At 41.0% G+C, this 24,128-nt stretch overlaps 1 protein-coding gene across 3 annotated transcripts in view; it reads left to right on the top strand.

Annotated features, from left to right (window-relative positions):
• SPOCK3 (SPARC (osteonectin), cwcv and kazal like domains proteoglycan 3) overlaps positions 1 to 24,128 on the top strand; it is a 594,136-nt gene that overhangs the window by 176,848 nt on the left and 393,160 nt on the right. For all 3 annotated transcript variants that reach the window (XM_040418639.1, XM_040418640.1, XM_040418641.1), the window contains exon 3: positions 14,049 to 14,094. In XM_040418639.1, the coding sequence (XP_040274573.1) occupies positions 14,049 to 14,094 (46 nt within the window). The remainder of the gene's footprint in view (positions 1 to 14,048; positions 14,095 to 24,128) is intronic.

The following is a 24,128-nucleotide window of genomic DNA, read 5'->3' as shown; positions in this document are numbered from 1 at the left end:
GTAATATGAGAAAACAAACAATTGTAGCAATAAATTGTTGTATCAGTTATAGATAAGGATATACATAAGAAGTGTGAACGTTTTATTGTCCTCTTATAGATATCCAGTCTATGAATGTGATGAACCCAAGAGGTCTGAGGGACACATTCCTTTTAGAAGGACGTAAATCTATAGGACATATTCATTCCTGAGTTTGTATTTCCATATTCTCCTTTCCTTCTGAGATTTGAAGTTTCATTTTATTATCAATACTTTCATGTCTGTACGTGTTGTGGTCATGGCTGCAAAAGTGTTTCGGTACAAGCTAATCTTTCCTTTCTTCTTTCATTGTGTGCCAATGAGAGTTCATTCTTGTTCTCAGCTTTTGACCAGTTTCACCAGCATAGAGACCTCCAGTAGCACATTTGGTGCATACAATCAAATAGACTACATTTGGGGTGGTGCAGGTGAAAGTACCGGGGATGTTCAAGTATTGCAAAGGTAGTTAAACCTTTTCAAACAGCATACAAAATCTGTAGCGGATTAAAGGTGAGCTGCAGATTTTCACCCTAAGTCTATTTCTGTAACACATTTTGTATGTTATGTGTGAACCCACCATTCTCACAGAGTATTGAATGTTTTTAACTATATTTTTTATAGAGAGATAAAGGGTTTATAATAAATCTTGTACGACAATCCACAGACTAATCATGTATTGGTTATAGTAATACAAGAAACAGCATGGAGACTAATGAGGCTAACAATGAGTCAAAAAAGAAAGGGAAGGAAATAGAGGGGCAGGAGAGGACTTATAAGTGTCCGAGGGTATATGATAAGGTCAGGGGTAACACCCAGAGGAGAAACATATGTCAGCCAAGGGAACAGCACTAGGGTAAGACAGAGGAAATTTTTCTTGATCATATACCAGGAGGCTTCTGATTTCTATAAAAGCTAATACATTATTGGTGACAACCATATTTTGGCAGTGCTGTTAGATGAAAGACATTTAAGGGGTAATCTCATGATTAATATAAAAAATTAAAATCATTCATGATCTAGTACAGGACACCCTCATTCGAACAAAGCTAGAACCAGCCCTGTCCCTCACATGGATCCAGAGATCTCCCCATTCATTTCTCCAATTGCTCCACTAGATTTATTTCCAGCTGTCAGCTTAGGGGACGTGTCCTTTCTGCTGCAGCTGGTAGCAGTTGAAGGATGGAACTGAGCATGTGCTTCCGTCTCAGTGAGCAGGACAGAGAAATGAGAAAAAGATCAGACAGCAGGTGGCGCTGTACAGATAGATTTAATCGAATAACTATAATACATTTTTAATTGCATGAAATTACCATAGTATTCAAATCCAAGTTCTGGTCTAAAAACTGTAGAATATTTTTTGTAGGTCAGCCTCTAAAAATCTGATGTCAAGTTCCAATAACTTTATAAGGTACAAGACTTACCAACACATTACAAGACTATACTTGTCAGATGGTAATATCCTAATGAAGAGAACAGTGGGGTCTCGTAACACAATTATCATTTTTGCAGCTAATAAGGTTATTGGGACTTGATATCGGACCTGATGTGCAGTGCTAGAAGAGTTCATTCATTGTTCCTATACTCCAGATTGCATGTTGATGGACCAGAGAGGATGGAGAAAGAAGGCTGCAGCAGCTGGCCCATTGAGATGTGGTGCCTTGAGGTGAGCTGGCCCATTTTAAGAGGGAGCAGCATAAGGGAATCTATTCACTAGAGTTCTTTATGAAGAGCCTTTATTTTATTTTTTATTTTCAGTCCAATTTTTATTAATATCTGTACTGTGACCCGCTGTGTAGCCTTTCCTGACATCCACTATACATGTATGGCACTGGCGTTCCTGCAATGTGGCATAAGTGTACGGGGTGGTGATGGGGAGCTGTACCAGTGTTCATGATTACAAAGGGAGCCCGGACTTCTGAACTCCTGCTGTAACAGACGGAATCAGAGAATGTATGTAAAGGATGTGTTTTTCCTGCTTTGTAGTTGTATGCTTCTCCATAAAAGCTCATTCAATAAAACCTGTTTACGCAATGATGCCTTTGCATCATTTTGCCTGCATGTTATTTAAAAAATGGGAGTGAAAATATTTTTTTATTAAAAAAGGCCTTAAAACTACTGTAAGTATGAACAAACTATTGGCATCGATTGAGTGGCATTGATTCTATGGTTGGCATTATGTGTGATACCCTGATATTCAGAAGGCACAGCGTGTGATATCATATTAGGGAGGCATGGCATGTACCTCCATTATAATCAGGGGACACAGTGTGTATAGCAGCATTATTTTCAGAGACCAGGATGCATGTAGCACTGTTATGTTCAGGGGGCACAGTGTGTGTAGCACAATTAGATTTCGAGGGTGCATCAGGGGGAATTTATCATTCCTTCTATGCCTTCTTTTCTGGCATTAAAAAGTCGCAAACACTGTCACAGGTGACATTTTGACACTTTATGACACTTTTTTAAAAGAAGACATGTGGGAGGGGGCAGGGTGAGGGGACCTGGCACATTTATCTTAAAGGGGTTATCTCATCTTAGAGAATGGGGGCACCCGAGAGGTGGGACCCGCAAGGAGAATGGAGTGGAGAAAGTTGAGGAGGGTGCACCATGCATGCTCGGCCGCCCTCCATTCTTTTCTATGGAGCCTCTGAAAATAGCCAAGCGCTGGCTTGGCTATTTCCGTCGGCCCCATAGAAATTAATGGAAGCGGTGGCCGCACATGTGCGGTGCGCTCCCATTCACTTCAATGGGAGTGGCGGGGTGCTACGCCTGGTGGTGGACGGACCCCAGGAAACCCAGGCTCCTCCAGCCACAACTCTCCCCAGCTCTGTTATCCTTGTAGGTGCGGGTCCCATCCTAGCGATATGCCCCCATTGTCTAAGATGGGATAACCCCTTTAATTTACACCAGATTCTTGCTGTAAATGAAGACATGAAGAAATTTATGGCATGTTGTATAACACTGTTATATTCAGGGGCATGGTGTGTAGCACTATTATATCCAGGGGCATGGTATGTGGATCACTATTATATTCAGGGGAATGGTTATGTAGCAATATTATGTACAGAATACCAGTGTGTGGCACATTGATGATTTTGTAGCATTATCAAGTAATGCATAGGGGTGTGCTGCAAAAGCAAGAAGCCAAAGACATCAACAGCCAACTTGAGTTGTGATGCAGTGATGTGTGGTGCTAGTCATACCTTACTATTTTTTTACTTGCTAGAAGCATATAGAAGGTTTAGCCTGACTCTGCAATTCATATTTGCACTTTACATGGTTCTGGTGCTATATTTAGTTTACTAATTGGTTCTGGAAGTGTATTTATATAGTCAGCTTGATTTTAGTGCTTTATGTATGTACTGATTTGGTTCTGGTGCTGTGTTAAGGATATGAGATAAAGTAGTTTCTGGGGTTATATTTATATAGTGAACTTGGTTCTGTGCTGGATTTATGTTAATACCATATTTTTCACCTTATAAGACGCACCGAATCATAAGACACACCTAGGTTTTAAAGGATGAAAATAAGCAAAAAAACATTTTTTTATCAGACCTCAACTCAGACCCCCAATCAGACCCCCGATGTTAATCAGACCCCAATGTTAATCAGACCTCAGCTCAGAGCCCTAATCAAACCACAATGTTAATCAATCCTCAGCTCAGAGCCCCAATATGATCCCCCTCAGAAGAGACCCCAATGTTATTAAGTCCCCCAATCAGACTTCAGCTCAGACCTCCATATTAATAAGTCCCCCAATAAGACCTCAGATCAGAGCCCAATGTGAATGACCCCCATTTAGACCTCAGTTCAGACCCCCATGCTCAGATCAGAGAAAAAAATAAAATCAACTTAAATCTTCTCTGGACACCACCGCCACTACTGTCATCCAGCTCTCTTCTAGTTCTTCCTGCCATGTTCTGCGACCTGACGCCGCACAGCATGAGGTCACAGAGCACCGATATCCTCATGCTGTATGCAGTCACAGCATAGTGAGTGGCTGTGTAAGACCAGGAAGCAGTAAGTACAGAGCCTAGGGAGTTCTGCATTAACCGCTTCCCTGTCCTCCTGTACTAATGAGAACTTCCATAATGGAAGTTCTCATTAGTAATGTTGGTCAACCACCAAAGTGCTCGTGTGCTCGAGTAGAACACTTCCCGATGCTCGGGTGCGCTGCAGAGAACCCGAGCACATTGGAAGTCAATGGGAGAACCCGAGCATTAAATCAGACACCCCCTGCTTTGAACAGGGGAGGGTGTCGGGACTCTAGTTCGGCTTAGGAGTCCCTGCTCTAACTCCATATATAGCTATGACCATATATGGAGTCAGTGCTTGGGGACACCCAGTGTATTTAAATCTAATTTAGCCTCTATTTCTGAAAAGTTTCTGGCAGGATTCGAACTCACAACCTTCTACATTACAGCCAAGAATCTTAACCACTACAATATAGAGCTGCATGACCTGTTACTAAAAACAAAAAACAAACAAACAAAAAACAATTTTGAGACTTCTGCTGTATAGGAATACCTACTAATAGTAAGTATTTCTATACAGCAGAAGTCTCATATTTTTTTTATTTTTAAGCTAATTGGCCATGCAGCTCTATAGTGTAGTGGTCAACATTCTTGGCTGTAATGTAGAAGGTTGTGAGTTCAAATCCCGCCAAAAACTTTTCAGAAAGAGAGGCTAAATTAGATTTAAATACACTACTCATTAGCATTCACCACACAAGATGCACTGACAATTTTCCCCTACATTGGGGGAACAAAGTGTGTCTTACATGGCAAAAAATATGATAGCTTAATTTGGGTGCTATATTTATGTTCCAATCTTGGTTCTGGTGTTGTATTTATGTTATTATCTTGGGTATTGAGCTGTATTTATGTTATGAACTTAGTTCTCGTGCTGGATTTATATACTGGGATCAGTTTTGGTGCTGGATTTATACACAAATCATGGTTCTGATGCTGTATTTCTGTTATAAGCCTGGTTTTGGTGCTGTATTTATATAATGATTTTGGTTGTGGCACTTAATTCATGTGTTAAACTTGGATCTGCTAGTATGTATCTCCACCAGAAGGTAAGCCTTTATGTAGGGAATGTAAAATAAAAGCTGGTAGCTTAGCTATACTTGCTGTACATCTCTTCCCCTTGGATGAGTGTGATGTAGTGAGTGTTTTTGAGCAGGAATGTAAGTAGATTTTAATATATACTGTATGTATATTTTATTTTCACTACCTAGTTCTATTAACTAGAACTAGGAGTCAAAATGGTCAAAACTTCCAGAGGGGTGTAGTTTTCAAAATGCGGGTTAATTTGAAATTATTTGAATTAATTTACAGTTGGAATGAAAATATATATAAAAATCTCAATGTAAAAGAAATACTATGAAACTAATAGTGTGCAATTGCTGTTACTGTGTTGAGCAGTAGTAAACTGAGCTGTTCTGACAAGACTACACACGAATGATGCTTTCTTCTTCTGTAACTTAAATAATGTAATGCAAAATCTATGTAAAACATCAAAAGAATAAGCAAATCTGGCAAGTTGCTAGGGCACACCTGCGCTGAAGTATAATTAGCAAAAATGTACATCTGCTCATGGATACGCAATTGAAATTTGATTTCACTGTTGCAACTGTAATATTCCATTCCAGCAGATTTTACTTATTTTATTCTGAATGTAATTGCTTTAATTTGTATGAATAATGAGGAGATATAGAAGAACTGTGTGCTCCTAGCACAGCATTTTATATCAAACAAAGCGGAAGCATAATTCACGGGAACAACATAAGGTATTTTATATGTTTCAGTGGTTTCATTAAATTGCCATTCCTCTTTTTCCTCTTTTTATGTTTTTTAATCATCTGGATTCTTGAAAGTCAGTTGGTCAGATTGGTGGTCAGTTATGTGACCTTACTCCATACAAACTGTTTCATATCATCATAGTTTCTCTAGACTGCCCCAGGTGTGGTTGATCTGGTGTTGCTACCCATAGGCCTATACACAGTTAATAGTCTCATGTAGTCCAATGTACCCCTACCCACCAATACCCTGATATACTTTGCAATGCAGTTTGTACCTTTGTACCTTATGAACTTTGAGCACCAAAAAATTGTTTTAATACATAAACCAAATAGTGGCAAAATGGATCTCTAGAGCTTGCCATACACATCAGTCTTTTGCTGGTCAAGAAAGGCAGGTTTGGCTGACACACTTATGTGTATGGGGAATATTCCCCGACAGATGGTGTCAGGGGAGACAAGGATTGGGTAAAATGAATATTTTCGCTCAATCTTTTATTTCTTCCGGGAGATAAGCCGACGACAGAAGTGTCGTGCATTGGCTTTCTCCGCGTTCCCCATAGGCCAACCTGAATGTGTATGAGGAAGCTGGGAGGCGGTTGGGAGAGATAGCTGTCAGGTAAGCAATCATTTGGCTGACAGTTATTGAATTTGTATGGGCAGCATAACTCAAGGCAGACCCGCTGTAAAGCTCTATGGGTCCATACTGTATTTCCACGTGTTTCCAATATAACATATAAACATGGAGCTTTCAGAAACGTGTGCTGTATCAATAGCACTAGCCAGTAGAGACTCCATGTTCCACTGCATGGTTAATGAGTATGATATTGCCATGTGCAAACTGGCTAATTTTATGTTATTGATCATTGGCATCTTAAAATTAGAACAATCTGATTTATTCCCTAACTTGTATGAATATGTATAAATGCATAAAAGAATACAAAATAATCTGTCTATAGAGGGATACATTTTGGTACAGTATAGTTCCCATTAACCTATTTCTTATGTTCTTCTGTGTAATGGAACCCTTAAAAGTGTGAACCCATCCCTGAAAGAGCACACTGATTGAGAGGGTCATGCAAAATAACTGTGCAGGACCCTGTCTTGTCAATCAAGACTGAGAGGGAGGAGCTGGCAGAAGAAGCAGGAGGGGCAAGGGTGCTTGGGTCCACCCTCGGTGCACTTAACTGCTTATTTGCATTTGAGTTAAGAATAATTTATCTCCAGAATGAAGCAATGGACAACTAAGTTAAATGTATAATTACATTCAGCTGAGCTAGCCCTTCAAGACTTTTTGCCTGGTTTAAAAAGGACCTGTCAACTCTCCTGACATGCCTGTTTCAATAGCTACATGCATTCCCCATGTAATAATTCTGAAGCATCTATTCTTATGGCTTCATGTTGTGCCATTCCTTTTTTATTTCTGCTAGAAGTTATGAATGAATTGCTAGCAGTCTGCAGTAAGGGTACAAAGAAGTGTTAACCAGTTGGGGGGGGGGGGGGGTCCTGCACAGTCTGAAAATGGCAGTACTGACTGGATAAAGTCAGACTATGCAGGTACACATCCCCAACTGGGTACCACCCCTCTGTACCCTTACTGCAGACTGGTAGTAATTCATTCATAACTTCTAGCAGAAATAGTAAAGGAATGGCACAACATAAAGTCATAAGAATAGATGTTCCAGAATTGTTATTACATAGGGAATGCATGTCAGGAGAGGCGACAGGTCCTCTATAACAGTGAATTTCCTGGTGGCAGACTCCATGTAAGGCAATGTATTATTGTAGAATTTTATATGTATTTTCAGCATAGTATATTGAGTATGGATGCATTTTTTTTCCAGGATATACAGTCATGTGAAAAAATTAGGACACCCTTTGAAAGCATGTGGTTTTTTGTAACATTTTTAATAAATGGTTATTTCATCTCCGTTTCAACAATACAGAGAGATTAAAGTAATCCAACTAAACAAAGAAAACTGAAGAAAAGTCTTTTCAAGATCTTCTGTAAATGTCATTCTACAAAAATGCCTATTCTAACTGAGGAAAAAGATAGGACACCCTCACATGTATTCCCTCTTAAATTGGCTCAGATCTCACACCAGGTGCACATAATTAGTAGATCGTTACTCTGCATGTTGAATGAGGCTTGCCCTATTTAAACCTCAGACATTTAGTTTGGTGTGCTCCTGACTGTTGAAGTGAGAGTGAGCACCATGGTGAGAGCAAAAGAGCTGTCAGAGGACTTCAGAAAAAAGATTGTAGCAGCCTATGAGTCTGGGAAGGGATTTAAAAAGATCTCAAAAGATTTTGAAATCAGCCATTCCACTGTCCGGAAGATAGTCTACAAGTGGAGGGCTTTCAAAACAACTGCCAACATGCCCAGGACTGGTCGCCCCAGCAAGTTCACCCCAAGAGCAGACCGCAAGATGCTAAAAGAGGTCTCCAAAAACCCTAAAGTGTCATCTCGAGAACTACAGCAGGCTCTGGCTACTGTTGATGTAGAAGTACATGCCTCTACAATCAGAAAGAGACTGTACAAGTTTAACTTGCATGGGAGGTGTGCAAGGAGGAAACCTTTGCTTTCCAAGAGAAACATCGAGGCCAGACTGACATTTGCCAGAGATAAAGTTGACAAAGACCAGGACTTCTGGAATAATGTTCTTTGGACAGATGAGTACAAAATTGAATTATTTGGACACAACAGCAGAGGACATGTTTGGTGTAAACCAAACACAGCATTCCAAGAAAAGAACCTCATACCAACTGTGAAGCATGGAGGTGGAAGTGTCATGGTTTGGGGCTGCTTTGCTGCAGCAGGACCTGGTCAGCTCACCATCATAGAATCCACGATGAATTCTACTGTGTATCAGAAGGTGCTTGAAGAACATGTGAGACCATCAGTTAGAAAATTAAAGCTGAAGCGGAACTGGACCATGCAACATGACAATGACCCAAAACATACTAGTAAATCAACCAAAGATTGGCTGAAAAAGAAGAAATGGAGAGTCCTGGAATGGCCAAGTCAAAGTCCAGATTTGAATCCCATTGAGATGCTGTGGGGTGACTTGAAAAGGGCTGTACGTGCAAGAAACCCCTAAAACATCTCACAGCTGAAAAAGTTCTGCATTGAGGAGTGGGGTAAAATTTCCTCAGACCGATGTCGAAGACTGGTAGATGGCTACAAGAACCGTCTCACTGCAGTTATTTCAGCCAAAGGAGGTAACACTCGCTATTAGGGGCAAGGGTGTCCTATCTTTTTCCTCAGTTAGAATAGGCATTTTTGTAGAATGACATTTACAGAAGATCTTGAAAAGACTTTTCTTCAGTTTTCTTTGTTTAGTTGGATTACTTTAATCTCTCTGTATTGTTGAAACGGAGATGAAATAACCATTTATTAAAAATGTTACAAAAAACCACATGCTTTCAAAGGGTGTCCTAATTTTTTCACATGACTGTATTTCTCTCAGTTCCCTTCCCTTTGTCCACATCCTCTCAGTGAGGGGCCTCCACTGTAGATTTTGCCAAATAGGGCAGACAAAAATGTTTTTTTACATAAAATGTGAAAGGTTCATTACCATAACAGCTACTTTATTAGCAAGGGCAGCTTAAAGGGGTATTCCAGCCTATTAGCCAGCATCACCTATCGTCCTATTGTGTGCTCATTACAAGAAAACACACTCACTTGTCCCAGTTCCTACTGGGACCCATTCCTATCTGCTTCCATGTCCTGATGTGAGGCCTGTCATTGGCCACAGTGGTCCTGTTATATCAGGAAGTGGACAGGAAAAGAGCAGCAGTGTTGGCACAACATGTTAGCTGTATGGGAACGGTTGAGCCGTGGACAGGTGAGTATGGGCTTTTTTATGGGGCACACGTTATGACCACAGGGATTGTTAGCACCCCGGCCAGACAACTCCTTTAATAATAGATTAGTTCAGGAGCAAGGTATGCAAATTTCCATTGATTGCCTATGTTCAAAGTTGCTTATTTTGTTTTTCTATGTAGCCTAGCTTCATTTTTACTTTTATTTACCCAGACAATTTACTGGCTGTGCTACTGGTTTATTGTGTATCTCCAGCTTTTAAAAATATTAGTTACAGTAGAAAAGTCTATTTGTTAGGAAAATAAAGGTCATTAATAATCAGTTTTAAGCAAAGATCTCTTGTGATAATGTAAACTGAGAAAAACCCTTTAATGGTTACGGAAAAATATGTAGGTCATAACTAATTTTGCCTAGTCAGGAGACAGAGAATTTTTATAGGTAGCTTTGATTTTTTTTACCATTCCTAATTAAATATTTATGCAAATGTTCAAAATACTTTACATCTATTTCTTAAGGGAATTTGATGAGTTTTAAGTTACATCTGTTTTGAATTCTGACTACAATTGCTACCATATATCTGTAATGTAATTGTCTTAACAAATAAAGTGGCTTGTTCAATGCTGTAAAGTAGACAATATGGAGGGTATTCTTATGTATAATTTAAAATATCCAAGTTTCTATATCTATCAGAAAATAGGACAACACTCTATTTTCTATATATATACACTGTGTGTGTATATATATATATATATATATTTACAATTTAGATAAATCATGTATAGGAAAATAAAGTGGTGTATTTTCTGATTGGACTGAAACACAGTAAAATAACTGACAACCAAACTTGAATAAATCAGATTGAAAAAGTCAGTCAGTTTCCCCCACAGTTTGTCTGTGAGTAGACTGGGTAAAACACACAATCATATTTCTCCAACATGATTCACTGTTTCAACTAATCTGGATTCATCAGGAGTCTTGGACATAATGATTGCGGCTGCATAAATCACCATTTGTGGTGTCATTCTTGAGTTAACTCACCTCCATGAAACTCCGAATGACTTACTCCTTTTTTCTTCTGTAATAGTCCACTGTAAGTCAGCAGTAATGCTTTCTTATGTATAATATCTTAATAAAATATTAGGGAGACATTTATTAAGACCAGTGATTGAGTTGCTGGTCGTAATCCCTGTGCGCTGCCCGTAGATGCGCCAAAGTTATGTTGAGGAGCGGCCTCTACATAACTTTTGCGCTTACTTATGCTGGCTGTGTGACAAGTTTTAATCTACACCAGCTCCCTTGTTGGCATAGTTTAAGATAAATTTCCATGCCAAAAACGGGTGTTTGTGACGGACCTTCCAGCTCGCCTTCTTACCTGCCCACGCCACGTTCCCTTTTGTCGCCAGATTGCAAAAGTGGTGTGAGCAGGGAAAAATCGCAGAATTTAACATAAGTGCATCAAAAAGTGACGTAAAACGTTAATAAATGACCCACTTAGGGTACTTTCACATTAGCGGCAGGGGTTTACTACCTCCAAGCCCTGCCTATACCAATCCCTAAAGAATTTTTTATGAAACTTCAAAAAATAATCTCAAGATTTCTTTGGGGAGGAAAGAAAGCAAGACTACCATATAAACAAATACGGTAATACAGCAAACTGCTGTGGGTGGTCTTGGAGTCCCAGATCTCTACACGTATCATAAGGCAATAGTGTGATCCAGGTGCCTAGACTGGTTAAGACCATACAAGAATAGATTAGACATTGATGTAGAGAATAGCATATCCCCTCTATCGATCAGATCTTTGCTCTTTCTGGACCGTCACCAAATAAATAAAACATAACGCTCTCACAGCCCCATCACGGGTTACACATTACGCATGTGGATGGAGTCGGATTGGTTGACACGATTATCTCCAAACTATCAAACACTATTGCACGTAAGAGATGTGTTCTTCAACTCCTCGGTCCACTTTCATGAGACTCTACCAGAAAGAGCAAAAATTATGTCAACCCCAGCCCTAGACCTATGTCCAGATAATGATGTCCCGTCACTAGAGACCCTGAGGGAGAACCCTTTAATGACCAGTTTGTCTACCTTTCATTTGATGCACTTTAGTAAATATATAAAAAGAAACACCTAATAGGGTTATCCAACACCCCAGAACACTCCCTTTTTGAAAAATTTGCTTTACAGGTTAAAGAACCAAAAGGCAAAATATCAAAGCTGTACAATCTCATAATATCTCTAATGGGATATGACACACAACCTTATATTACCCGATGGGAAAAAGATTTAAACATTACATTCACCCCCAACGAAGTCAAAACTGCATTATCAAACCCATCCAGGGTGTCCAGGTGTGCCAAACTGCAGGAAAACAGTTTTAAGATATTAACACGATGGTACTACACACCGTATCGTCTTAGCAGCATGTTCCCAGAGTGCAATACAGAGTGCTGAAGGTGTCGGGGTGAAGTGGGCACTCATGGTCACTTTTGGTGGTCCTGTGATAACATAAAGCCCTTCTGGCAAAATATATGTAAAACTATTTCTGACCTCAGTATGACTACTATTACGCCATCCCCGAAATTGTGCCTTTTTGGGATATACAGTGATATTCAGTGCTCAAGGCACACTCGCACCCTTTGCAAAATTCTGTTAGCGGCAGCTAGGTTATTAATTGCGGTGAATTGGAAATCTATAGATCCACCCACAAAGCCCCATTGGATACAGAAATGTGATCAGCTATACCGCCTTGAACAAATAGCACACTGGGACTCCCGCACTACTCCTATATTTGAAAATATATGGGGACAATTGAAAAATTTACAGGAAATTCTCCAACAACTAAAGGCAGTGATAATAAAGAGTAGATGGTCCCCAACACTTTGTATGTTTATTTGGTGTAAAATTTAGGACCCCCACCTTTTTGAACACCTGAAAAGTATTAAACGAATAGCTCTAGTCTAAATTACTCTCTTTTTTTTCTTGTTACACCGTCTATTTCCCCAGACGAAGTGACATATGTAGTGCCGTACCTAAGACAGTATTTTTCACTCAATCAAAACTAGCCTTTGGACCGCCCACTCCTGCGAATGAGTTTTTACATTCCCTCCCCTTCCCCCTCTTACCCCTAGACTTCACCCAATATTGTTCATAACTGTTCATGATATTGTAATGCAATGTTATGTTATATAGATTTGTACAGATCTCTATAATTGTACTCTGTCAATGCACTTGGATACCTTACTGTATTAATACCCAACAGCAACACTAAGCACTTGATTGCAATAATGTACGATGTACCAACCTCCCTGACTTGGTGTAATGTCCAAGATGAAAGAAAATAAAAATAATTTTACAACAACACATTAGCGGCAGGGGAGTCCGGTAGACTGTTCCGGCAGGTGAACAGCCTGTCTGATCCGTCCTGCCGCTAGTTCATGTGTATAATGGGGGCGGGGGCGGAGTTCCGGCGGCAGCAAGGCAGCGCACGGTGAGAGGCAGCCGGGCTAAAAGTACTGCATGCAGTCCGGGGGCACACATGAACTAGTGTCAGGACAGATCCGACAGGCTGTTCACCCGCCGGAACAGCCTGCCGGACTCCCCTCCTAAATTGCTAAATGTAAACAAGTCTACTTTCAGCATAGTAATCTACAATATGACTCATTATATGCAAATACTTATTGGAACAGTTTTAATGTTTTGTTTTAGGCTTGTATAACTCAAAAGGAAAATCCCTACAAAAATAATAACCAGTTTCCTAAATTAACACTACATTAATATTAAATAGATCAGGTGACCTGAATGGGTATTTAAGTGAAATGTATAAAAGGCAGGCATTTCAAGATATGCTTTGTACAACTTCTAATGTGTCTTTGTGCGATAGAAGCAATCATTTCTATACTCTGCGGGTGTGGGAGCAACTGTGGCTAGAATCATTAAAGCGGCACCAGCAAAATTACATACCTTGTTCGTTTAATCACAGCCTCCTGTAGCTTGTTGGCTATATTGTTGAATGTTTTCTTGTGCTATTCCATTGTTAGAAATTCTCCTCTATGAAGCAAGGAATAATCAATGATATCTTATTTAAGTGTGTTATTATGTGTTATTTTCTTTCTATCACCAACCTATCAAAATACAGATTGAAACCATTTGAAATTCTATGTGGCTAATAGCATATTAACCAAATCAAGACAAAAAAACAACTCTAAAGGGCATTTACAATGCATTATTCTCACTGTTATTTACTTTCTTATTTATTTTACTTGCTGGCCCACTCAGGAAGTGGAGGTTTGTATCCTTTTCCCCTCTCAATTTACTGCATGCTGTAATCTACCTTATATTACATATTGTCTCTTTTTGCTATATCTTTATTAAGTCTGTGTTGTCTATCCTTTAGGATGATTACTTTCGTACATGGAGCCCTGGCAGACCATTTGATCAAGGTAAGTTGTACTGTATGTTTTAAATCCTTAACTTTAAAGAGCTGTTACAAGAGTCCTAATGTAGATGCTACATTGATGACTTATTGATGATGGTGATAATTTCCTGTTATGTTTAAAGGGTTTGTGCTCCTTTTGGGGGGGGGGGGGGGTTTGACATACCTGCTTTTTGGGCGACCTGCAAAAGGAAGCATACTTACCTGCTTCCTGGCACTGTCTCCCAACTCCTTTTCTCCCCAGACTCTGCTGCTCTGCTGCACCCCCAGGATGCAAACTTCTGTTTTGACACCTCTGCAACCAATCATTGGATGCAGCAGTGACCTGCTCCCCTCGTATCACATGACCATTTGACATGATGCAGGGGGCGAGAAGGTCACTGTTGCAGCCAAAGAAAAGTTTACAACCCATTTAAGAAAGATTTACAGACCTCCTCCATTCACTGGTCTGCAGGTCGTTGCATCAGCCCTGCTGGTTGTTCAGGAAGTCTTGGGCAGAATATTACCACTGAGGTCCACTCCTGGACAGCCATGGTATGAACAGCAAGACCTTGGGGGTTGAAGTCTTTTTTTTGTTGGATGGCAGTCAGGTCACTGAAAACTGTGTCTCACCACACCTGGTCATTAACTTGGGCAGCCCCTGATCATTGCCAGAGGTTTCCAGTCCTGGCTCTGTTAAACAGCTGATACAGCCTGCACTTAGGAAAGAGATACTTGACCAGTTCCACATATTGTAGCAGATGTCATTCAGTTTCAAAATTAAATTTAAAAAAACTCAGTCCATAGTTTTAAACTCAGTCCAGGATAACTCAGTCTATGGCAAGATGAGCTGCTGATGGAGTGAATTTGGTTTTCTCTCCACCCCTGCATCAAATGGATCAAACAAAACAAAGTCCTTATAACCTTTCTTGATCCAACACTATATTTAAATAAGAACTTTCCAATGGTACCATAGAGGTCCTCTGCTAAAGCAAAATAAACTTTGTTAGGCTACTTTCACACTAGCGTTTTTTGCGGATCCGTCATGGATCTGAAAAAACGCTTCCATTACAATAATACAACTGCATGCATCCGTCATGAACGGATCCGGTTGTATTATGTCTTCTACAGCCATGACGAATCCGTCTTGAACACCATTGAAAGTCAATGGGGGACAGATCTGTTTTCTATTGTTCCAGATTGTGTCAGAGAAAACGGATCCATCCCCATTGACTTACATTGTGTGCCAGTATGGATCCGTTTGGCTCCGCTTCGTCAGGCGAACAGCAAAACGCTGCAGGCAGCGTTTTGGTGTCCGCCTCCAGAGCGGAATGGAGACTGATTGGAGGCAAACTGATGCATTCTGAGTGGATCCTTTTCCATTCAGAATGCATTAGGGCAAAACTGATACGTTTTGGACCGCTTGTGAGAGTCCTGAACGGATCTCACAAACGAAAAGCCAAAATGCCAGTGTGAAATTAGCCTTAATTAATATACCTCATCTAATTGAATCTATATTAAAAAATATATATATATACATGTTGTATCAATTTGCACATCATGATGATGCTCGTCTTTGTTCTTCAAACATTAAATGAAAAATTGAAATATGTTAATAAATTGTGTTCAATGGTCGTTGTCACAAAATAACACTGTATCATAACATTCATCACAGTTCCTTCCAGGCATGTTTCATTTGCATGTTCATGTCACATTGTGGTGTGAAACAAAAAACATACATTTGTTGTAATATGTCCTCCTTCAATGTAAACCCTTGTATATAATAAAACACAACACCATTAATATCACATTTAATCATGAACCTTCTAAGATACCCAATGTTGCTTTGTGGTTTACTCTGCTATTAATACTCTTTGGCATTTTGGTTTGAAGATTTTCCCAGCTTTTCTTGATGTAGAAAGATATTGACTATTTTCATGAAGTCATAAACCAGAACACAGAACTACTCTTATTTCATAGGGGTTACCTGTAATTAGGGGATGGGCAAAAAGGCAGTCTTTTTGTCTGTGACGTCCACCATATCCTCATCCCTTCCCCTAGATCATCTATGTCCACCCCCTTCTGGTCGGACAGTGCAATCCTCCCTCTTCTAGTCAGTCTACTCTTAACCATTCATGAAGACAGTCTCTGGTGTGTGTTATTTGAACAGTGAACATATAACACATAACCACAACCATAAAACAGGCAAATCTGACAATACAGGCATGAAAAAATAAAGGGTCCATAGGAAACGTTTCTTGAATTCAATAAAAAAATGTTCAAAAATTTTGTGCACCAATAAAAACAGAAAAAAACTTCAAATCCCCAAGGAGTATTATAAAAAAAACAAATATTGTTCTCCACTTTCTTATTTTATACACATTCACATTTCCATTCCCTGCTGCAGAATCATTTATCCACACACACAGCTCATAACTGCACTCTTATTCTTGGAGTACAGACTGCACACAGAGCTTTGCTGAGCATCCATTAAATTCTCCGCTACAACTTCACACATCCAAAACTCAAAGCCGCACCCATTCACATTCCAATAAATGATTTATCTGCTCTCGGCTACACAGCTTTCCTGTAAACACATATGCACACACCCAGAATTGCTGATGGTCTGTATTGCCTATTTATGCCATTACTTGCCAATGTCTTCTGGTCTTCTCTCTGTAATCAATCAAATGCTTGTAACAAGACAGAAACAATTTTTGTTAAAACCAAATAATTTTTTATGCCGCGTGGTCTTACTCAATTGGTGATGCACATACAGTTAGGTCCATATATATTTGGACACTGACACAAATTTTGTTTTTATTACCTGTTTGCTAAAACATATTCAAGTTATAGTTATATAATGGACATGGACATAAAGTCTAGACTTTTAGCTTTCTTTTGAGTGTATCCACATAAAAATTTGATGAAGGGTTTAGGAGTTTCAGATCCTTTACATGTGTCACCCTGTTTTTAAAGGGACCAAAAGTAATTAGACAATTGACTCAAAGGCTGTTTCATGGGCAGGTGTGGGCAACAATCTCCAGGATATAGGCATATCACTATCCAAATCTACCATAAAGAGAAAACTGCATAAAAGTAAATACAGAGGGTTCACTGCACGGTGAAAGCCTCAAGAATAAGAAGGCTAGATTAAAATTTGCTAAAAAAAACAAACATCTTAAAAAACCAGCACACTTCTGAAAAAACATTCTTTGGACAGATGAAACCAAGATCAACCTCTACCAGAATGATGGGAAGAAAAAAGTATGGCGAAGGCATGGTATAGCTCATGATCCAAAGCATATCCTCTGTGAAACACAGCGGAGGCAGTGTGATGGATTGGTCATGCATGGCTGCCAGTGGCACTGGGTCCCTAGTGTTTATTGATGATGTGACACGTCACATGAGCAGCCGGATGAATTCTGGGGTTTTCAGAGACATACTGTGTGCTCAAATCCAGCCAAATGAAGCCAAACTGATTGGTCGGCGTTTCATAATTCAGATGGACAATGACCCAAAACGTAAAGCCAAAGCAACCCAGGAGTTTATTAAAGCAAAGAAGTGGAATATTCTTGAAAGGCCAAGTCAGTCACCTGATCTGAACCCAATAGAGCATTTCACTTGTTAAAGACTAAACATCACACAGAAAGGCCCACAAACAAGCAACAACTGAAAACCACTGCAGTAAAGGCGTGGCAGAGCATTAAAAGGAGGAAACACAGCATCTGGTGATGTCCATTAGTTCAACCTCTAGGTTACGAATAAGGACTAACATGTCCGAAACATGTCAACCTAGAGGTGGAGGGAGAAGCTGTCCATGTATGTGAATTGTGACCATTATGAATAAAGAAAACATCTAGGTTTTATTCTGAATGCTGGAACTTCTCTTTCTTCGTGTTACAAGCAATGACTGGTCCGGTCTGGAGTGTTACAAGCAAGGACTGGTCCGTGCATGGGAAAAGATATGGTGAGCTGGAAAAATATGTTTGTTTATGCCTATACGTAGGTAGAAGTCTCATTTATTTTTATTTTTTAAAGTGACTGGCTATGTAGCTATATAGTGTAATGGTTAAAGTTCTGGCCTACGATGTAGAAGCTGTGAGTTCAAATCCTGTCATAAACTTTTTCAGAAATAGAGGTTAAATTATATTTATATATTTTATATTTTTTTTAGTAATTGTAAAAAATGTATGGCACAAAATAAATGTGTAATTACTAGAAAAAAAAATTATATTTATATATATATAATCATACTTCTGATATATATGAATGCATAATATGTGGGAAACTACTACTGATGTTTTAGCCATAATATATATTTACATATATTATAATATATAATATATTCTAAATATATAATAATATATATAAATATATTATGGCTAAAAACATTCTATTTCTGAAAATGATTGTGACAGGATTTGAACTCACAGCTTCTACATCCTACACCAGAGCCCAGAACTTTAACCACTACACTATATAGCTGTATAACCTACATCAGAGCCCAGAACTTTAACCACTACACTATATAGCTGCATAGCCAGTCACTTAAAAAAAAGAAAAATATGAGACTTCTACTGTATAGGTCTCAGTAGAAGTACAATACAGTAGAAGTCTCATCTTTTTTTTATTTTTAAGTAACTGGCTATGCAGTTATTATAGCTGAGTGGTTAAGTGCCTTCCCTCTAATACAGAAGGTTGTGAGTTTGAATCCTGGCAGAAAATTTTCTGAAATACAGGCTAAATTAGACTTAAATAAACTGGGGGTGTCCCCAAGCACTGACTCCATATATGGACATAGCTATATATGGAGTCAGAGCAGGGACTCCTAAGCCAAACTAGAGTCCTGACACCCTCCCCTCTTTAGAGCAGGGGGTGCATGGGGTTCTCCTATTGACTTCCATTGTGCTTGGGTGCTCAGTCGAGCACCCGAGCATCGCAAAGTGTTCTACTCGAGCACACCAGCTCTTTGGTGCTCGCTCAACACTACTAAACACATCAATTCTAATAATCATCTTATCCCCTCTTCATAGTCACTTAGGCATTGCGCAGAATCCAAGATCCCTTATGTAAGGAATGTTTGGGCTTAGCAAACTATATGTCTCTTAACAAGTCTTCTCTATTAAGGATGGGGGCTGGGATCAACTATATGTTGGCTAGCCCACCTGCAGCATTCAGATCCCCTTTCCTGACTCTTATCTCTCAAGAATTCATCCAACTTTCCCGAGAAACATTTTCACCACAGCAAAGGGATAAACACAAAGCTTAGACTAGAAGAGGGATGTGATGTGACCATAATACCACAATCTGTGTGCAACGATATCCATTAGCACCCACCAAATTTTAACACTGAATTATTAGAGACATATTATTCTGAGGTCAGCCTATACAAATCCCTTAGCAGTCTAGACACACCAACCTTTGTTTAAATGTAGAGCCTTCTTCAAGGACACAATTCTACTTTAATATTTTTACTTTATACATATACCACATCATCTAATCTTTCTCATCTACATATCTTCTCACAGATTTCTTACAGATTTTCACTAGAATCATACTTAGTTCTATAACTCCAAAAGAACCTTGCTCTTTCTACCACGTCTACTACATCCCCACTCACAGCTTGTAGCAGATTCGCACAACACGTGCAACCATTAATAATCTACCTGCAGATTATTGCATTCCCGCAAATGCCTCGGATCCCATTCGGAGTGGCAGTACCAAACTACCCTCTCTATGTATCACCCTATCAACAATAAGTGTACCCATTTATACAACTACTGTCTCTTTTTTGTAATTCTGTCCCCTGGTTGTTATGCTTATTGGCTTATAGGGATAATCTAAAGTGATAAAGTATAGTGTAGGCTCCTGATTGCGATTGCACCTTATAGGGGCAGCTGTCCCGTTCTTAGGCAGTAAAGCTGTAGGGCAGTAATAAGATTGGAGTTTGATATTATCTCAATATTAACCCCTTAATGACCGCCAATAAGTGTTTTTATGGCTGTCATTAATGAACCCTATTCTAGGTGGCCTAAAATAAACGCTGCAAAGAGCAAGAGTGCAGCGGAGAGCTCTAATGGCCTAGATCAGCAGAAGTGCCAATATGGGATATTTAACTCCTTAGATGCCAGCGTAAATAGCAACCAGAGCATCTAAGTGGTTTAAAGGGAGAGGGCTCCCTCTGTCAGGTATTGCCACCCTATCTATTTGGTGTCTGTAATGACTGGTGTTGATCGAGCACCAAAGTGTTCGGGTGCTCTGGTAGAACACATCGAGATGCTTGGGTGCTCTACCGAGCACCCGAGTATAATGGAAGTCAATGAGAGAACCCGAGCATTAAACCAGGCACCCCCTGCTCTGAAGAGGGTAGGGTGCGTGGTTCATAGGAAAAGGTCAGATATTGATTGAAACACCACCAAAATGGTTCGGGAACAGCATGGGGAGGATGTCTGGATGCATCTTGGACTCCCAGGTCACTGCTGGGAATGATGTTGTCCGAGTAGTACGTCACTTTTACAGACTGACAATAATACGCACCAATTTTAGATTCTTTCCTGTGTAAGGGCTGCCAAAAATTACAAGGAACCGGCACTTATATGCGAGGGCCTTCAGGTGAGCTGACCCTGTAAAAGATTGTAGGTGAATTCCTGCTGGTGAGCTGATCCTGTACAAAATTATATGCGAGTGACTGCTGATTAGCTGATCCTGTAAAACATTTGAGGTGCAGGCCTGCTGGTGAGCTGACCCTGTAAAAGATTGTAGGTGAGGGCCTGCTGGTGACCTAACCCTGTAAAAACTTATATGCCAGGGCCTGCTGGTGAGCTGACCCTCTAAAAGGTAGTAGGTGAGGGCCTGCAGGTGAGCTGACCCTCTAAAACATTATATGCGAGGGCCTTCAGGGGAGCTGACCCTGTAAAAGATTGTAGGTGAAGGCCTGCTGGCCAGCTGATCCTCTAAAAAATTATATGCGAGGGCCTGCTGGTGAGCTGACCATGTAAAGCATTATATGAGAGGCCCTGCTGGTGAGCTGACCTTCTGATACATTATATGCGAGGGCCTTCAGGTGAGCTGACCCTCTAAAAAATTATAAGCGAGGGCCTGCTGGTGAGCTAACCGTGTAAAAGATTTTAGGTGCAGGCTTGCAGGTGAGCTGATCCTGTAAAAATGATATGCGAGGGCCTGCTGGTGAGTTGACCCTGTAAAAGAATGTAGGTAAGGGCCTGCTGGTGAGCTGACCCTGTAAAAAATTATATGCAAGGGCCTGCTGGTGAGCTGACCCCCTAAAAGGTTGTAGGTGAGGGCCTGCAGGTGAGCTGACCCTCTAAAACATTATATGCAAGGGTCTTTAGGTGAGCTGACCCTGTAAAAGATTATATGCAAGGGCCTGCTGGTGAGCTGACCCTGTAAAAGATTTTAGGTGCGGGCCTGCAGGTGAGGTGACCCTATAAAAATTATATGCGAGCCTGCTGGTGAGCTGACCCTGTAAAAATTTTAGGTGCGGGTCTGCTGGTGAGCTGAGCTTATAAAAAAATATATGCAAGGGCCTGCTGGTGAGCTGACCCTGTAAAACATTATATGCGAGGGCCTGCTGGTGACCTGACCCTCTAAAAAATTATATGCGAGGGCCTGCTGGTGAGCTGACCCTCTAAAAAAATCATATGTGAGGGCCTGCTGGTGGGCTGACCCTCTAAAACATTGTAGGTGAGGGCCTGCTGGTGATCTGACCCTGTAAAACATTATATGCTAGGGCCTGCCGGTGAGCTGACCCTCTAAAACATTGTAGGTGAAGGCCTGCTGGTGAGCTGACCATCTAAAAAATTATATACCGTATTTTTTGCCCTATAAGACGCACCGGCCCATAAGACGCACTTAGGTTTTTGGGGAGGAAAATAAGAAAAAATATATTTTTAACCAAAAGGTGTGCTTTTGGTGGGTTTGGAACTAATGGTGGTCTGTGGATGGCACTATTACTGGGTATCTGTGAAGGACACTTATGGAGGGATCTGTGGATGACGGACACTGTTATGGGGGGATCTGTGGATGACGGACACTGTTATGGGGGGATCTGTGGATGACGGACACTGTTATGGGGGGGATCTGTGGATGACGGACACTGTTATGGGGGGATCTGTGGATGACGGACACTGTTATGGGGGGATCTGTGGATGACGGACACTGTTACAGGGGGGATCTGTGGATGACGGACACTTACAGGGGGGGATCTGTGGCTGGCACTGTTACAGGGGGGATCTGTGGATGGCACTGTTACAGGGGGGATCTGTGGATGGCACTGTTACAGGGGAGATTTGTGGATGGCACTGTTACAGGGGGGATCTGTGGCTGGCACTGTTATATATGTGCCATCCACAGACCCCCCCACCCCATAACAGTGTCATCCACAGACCCCCCAGCCCATAAAAATACGGTACGAGGGCCTGCAGCTGAGCTGACCTTGTAAAACATTATATGCGAAGGGCATATATGCGAGGGCATTATATGCAACAAATAAGCATGTTGATATGATGGAAGAGGAAAAGGAGGATTTAACCATATACGCTTGTTTGTGGTGGAAGGGGTGCATGGAAATACAGTGTATTCAGTACATTATAAACAACACATTTATGTTCATCAGCTTGGTGGAGTCGAGAAGTCATGGTCAATCCAGGCCTTGTTTGTTTTTATAAGAGTCAACCTGCATTTTTTAGTTGACAGGCGGATACGCTTATCTGTTATAATGCCACCAGCAGCACTAAATACCCGCTCAGACAAAACGCTGGCGGCAGGACAGGCCAGCACCTCCAAGGCATAGAGCGCCAGTTCATGCCACGTGTCCAGCTTGGACACCGAGTAGTTGTAAGGCACTGAGGGATCATTGAGGATGCTGACACGGTCTGCTATGTACTCCTTCACCATCTTCCAAAATTTGTCCCTCCTTGTGACACTAGGCTGCGCATCAGGGTGAGGGTGCTGGCGGGGTGTCATGAAACTGTCCTAGTCTTTAGAGAGTGTTGCCCTGCCTCTGTTGGAACTGCTGTGTGTTCCCCTTGTTTCCCCTCCTTGGTTGGTCAAGGAACTACGGACTCTGCCACCAGCGTTGTCAGATGAAAATTTTTGGAGCAATTTTTCAACAAGGATCTTCTGGTATTGCACCGTTTTGCTCGTCCTCTCCACCAGAGGAATGAGAGATGAGAAGTACTCTTTGTAGCGGGAGTTGAGAAGGGTGAACAACCAGTAATCCATGTTGGCCAAAATGCGTATAACGCGCGTATAGCATGAAGTCAGCAATGTGTGCCAGAGTACCAAAAGGCAAGACTTTGCTGTCGTCTTCAGGAGAATCACTCTCAATCTCCTCATTATCTTCTGCCCACCTACGCTGAACAGATGGAATTAAACTTCCGTGAATACTACCCTCTGTAGCTGAGGCAACCGTCTCCTCCTCCTCCTCCACTTCATCATCCAATTCGGTCTGAGAATATGAACTGAGGGTGGTCTGGCTATCACCCTGTGTAATGTCTACCCCCATTTCCACCTCTTACACATGCAAAGTGTCATTCTTAATTGTGAGCAGCGAGCGTTTGAGTAGACACAGAAGTGGGATGGTTACACTGATAATAGCATTATCGCCGCTCACCATCTGTGTTGATTCCTCAAAGTTTCTTAAAACCTCACAGAAGTCAGACATCCATGCCCACTCCTCGCTTGTGAATAGCGGAAGCTGACTGGAAAGGCGACGATCATGTTGCAGCTGGTATTCCACTACTGCCCTCTGCTTCTCACAAAGCCTGGCCAACATGTGGAACATCGAGTTCTAGCACGTGCTCACGTCGCACAACAGCCAGTAAGCTGTCAATTTCAAGCACTGCTGCAGCGTTGACAGACCGGCGGAAGCTGTTGATGACTTGCGGAAATGTGCACACACACGGCGCACCTTCACCAATAGCTCAGGCAAATTGGGGTAGGTTTTGAGAAACAGCTGAAACACTAAGTTTCAGACGTGGGCTTGGCATGGGAAGCGTCTGAGCTTGCCGAGCTCCAAAGCCCCCACCAAGTTATGGCCAT

This window comes from Bufo bufo, chromosome 2 (genome assembly GCF_905171765.1).
Source record: "Bufo bufo chromosome 2, aBufBuf1.1, whole genome shotgun sequence".
NCBI classification, from domain to species: Eukaryota; Metazoa; Chordata; class Amphibia; order Anura; family Bufonidae; genus Bufo; species Bufo bufo.
This window is presented reverse-complemented; position numbering and strand designations above follow the sequence as displayed.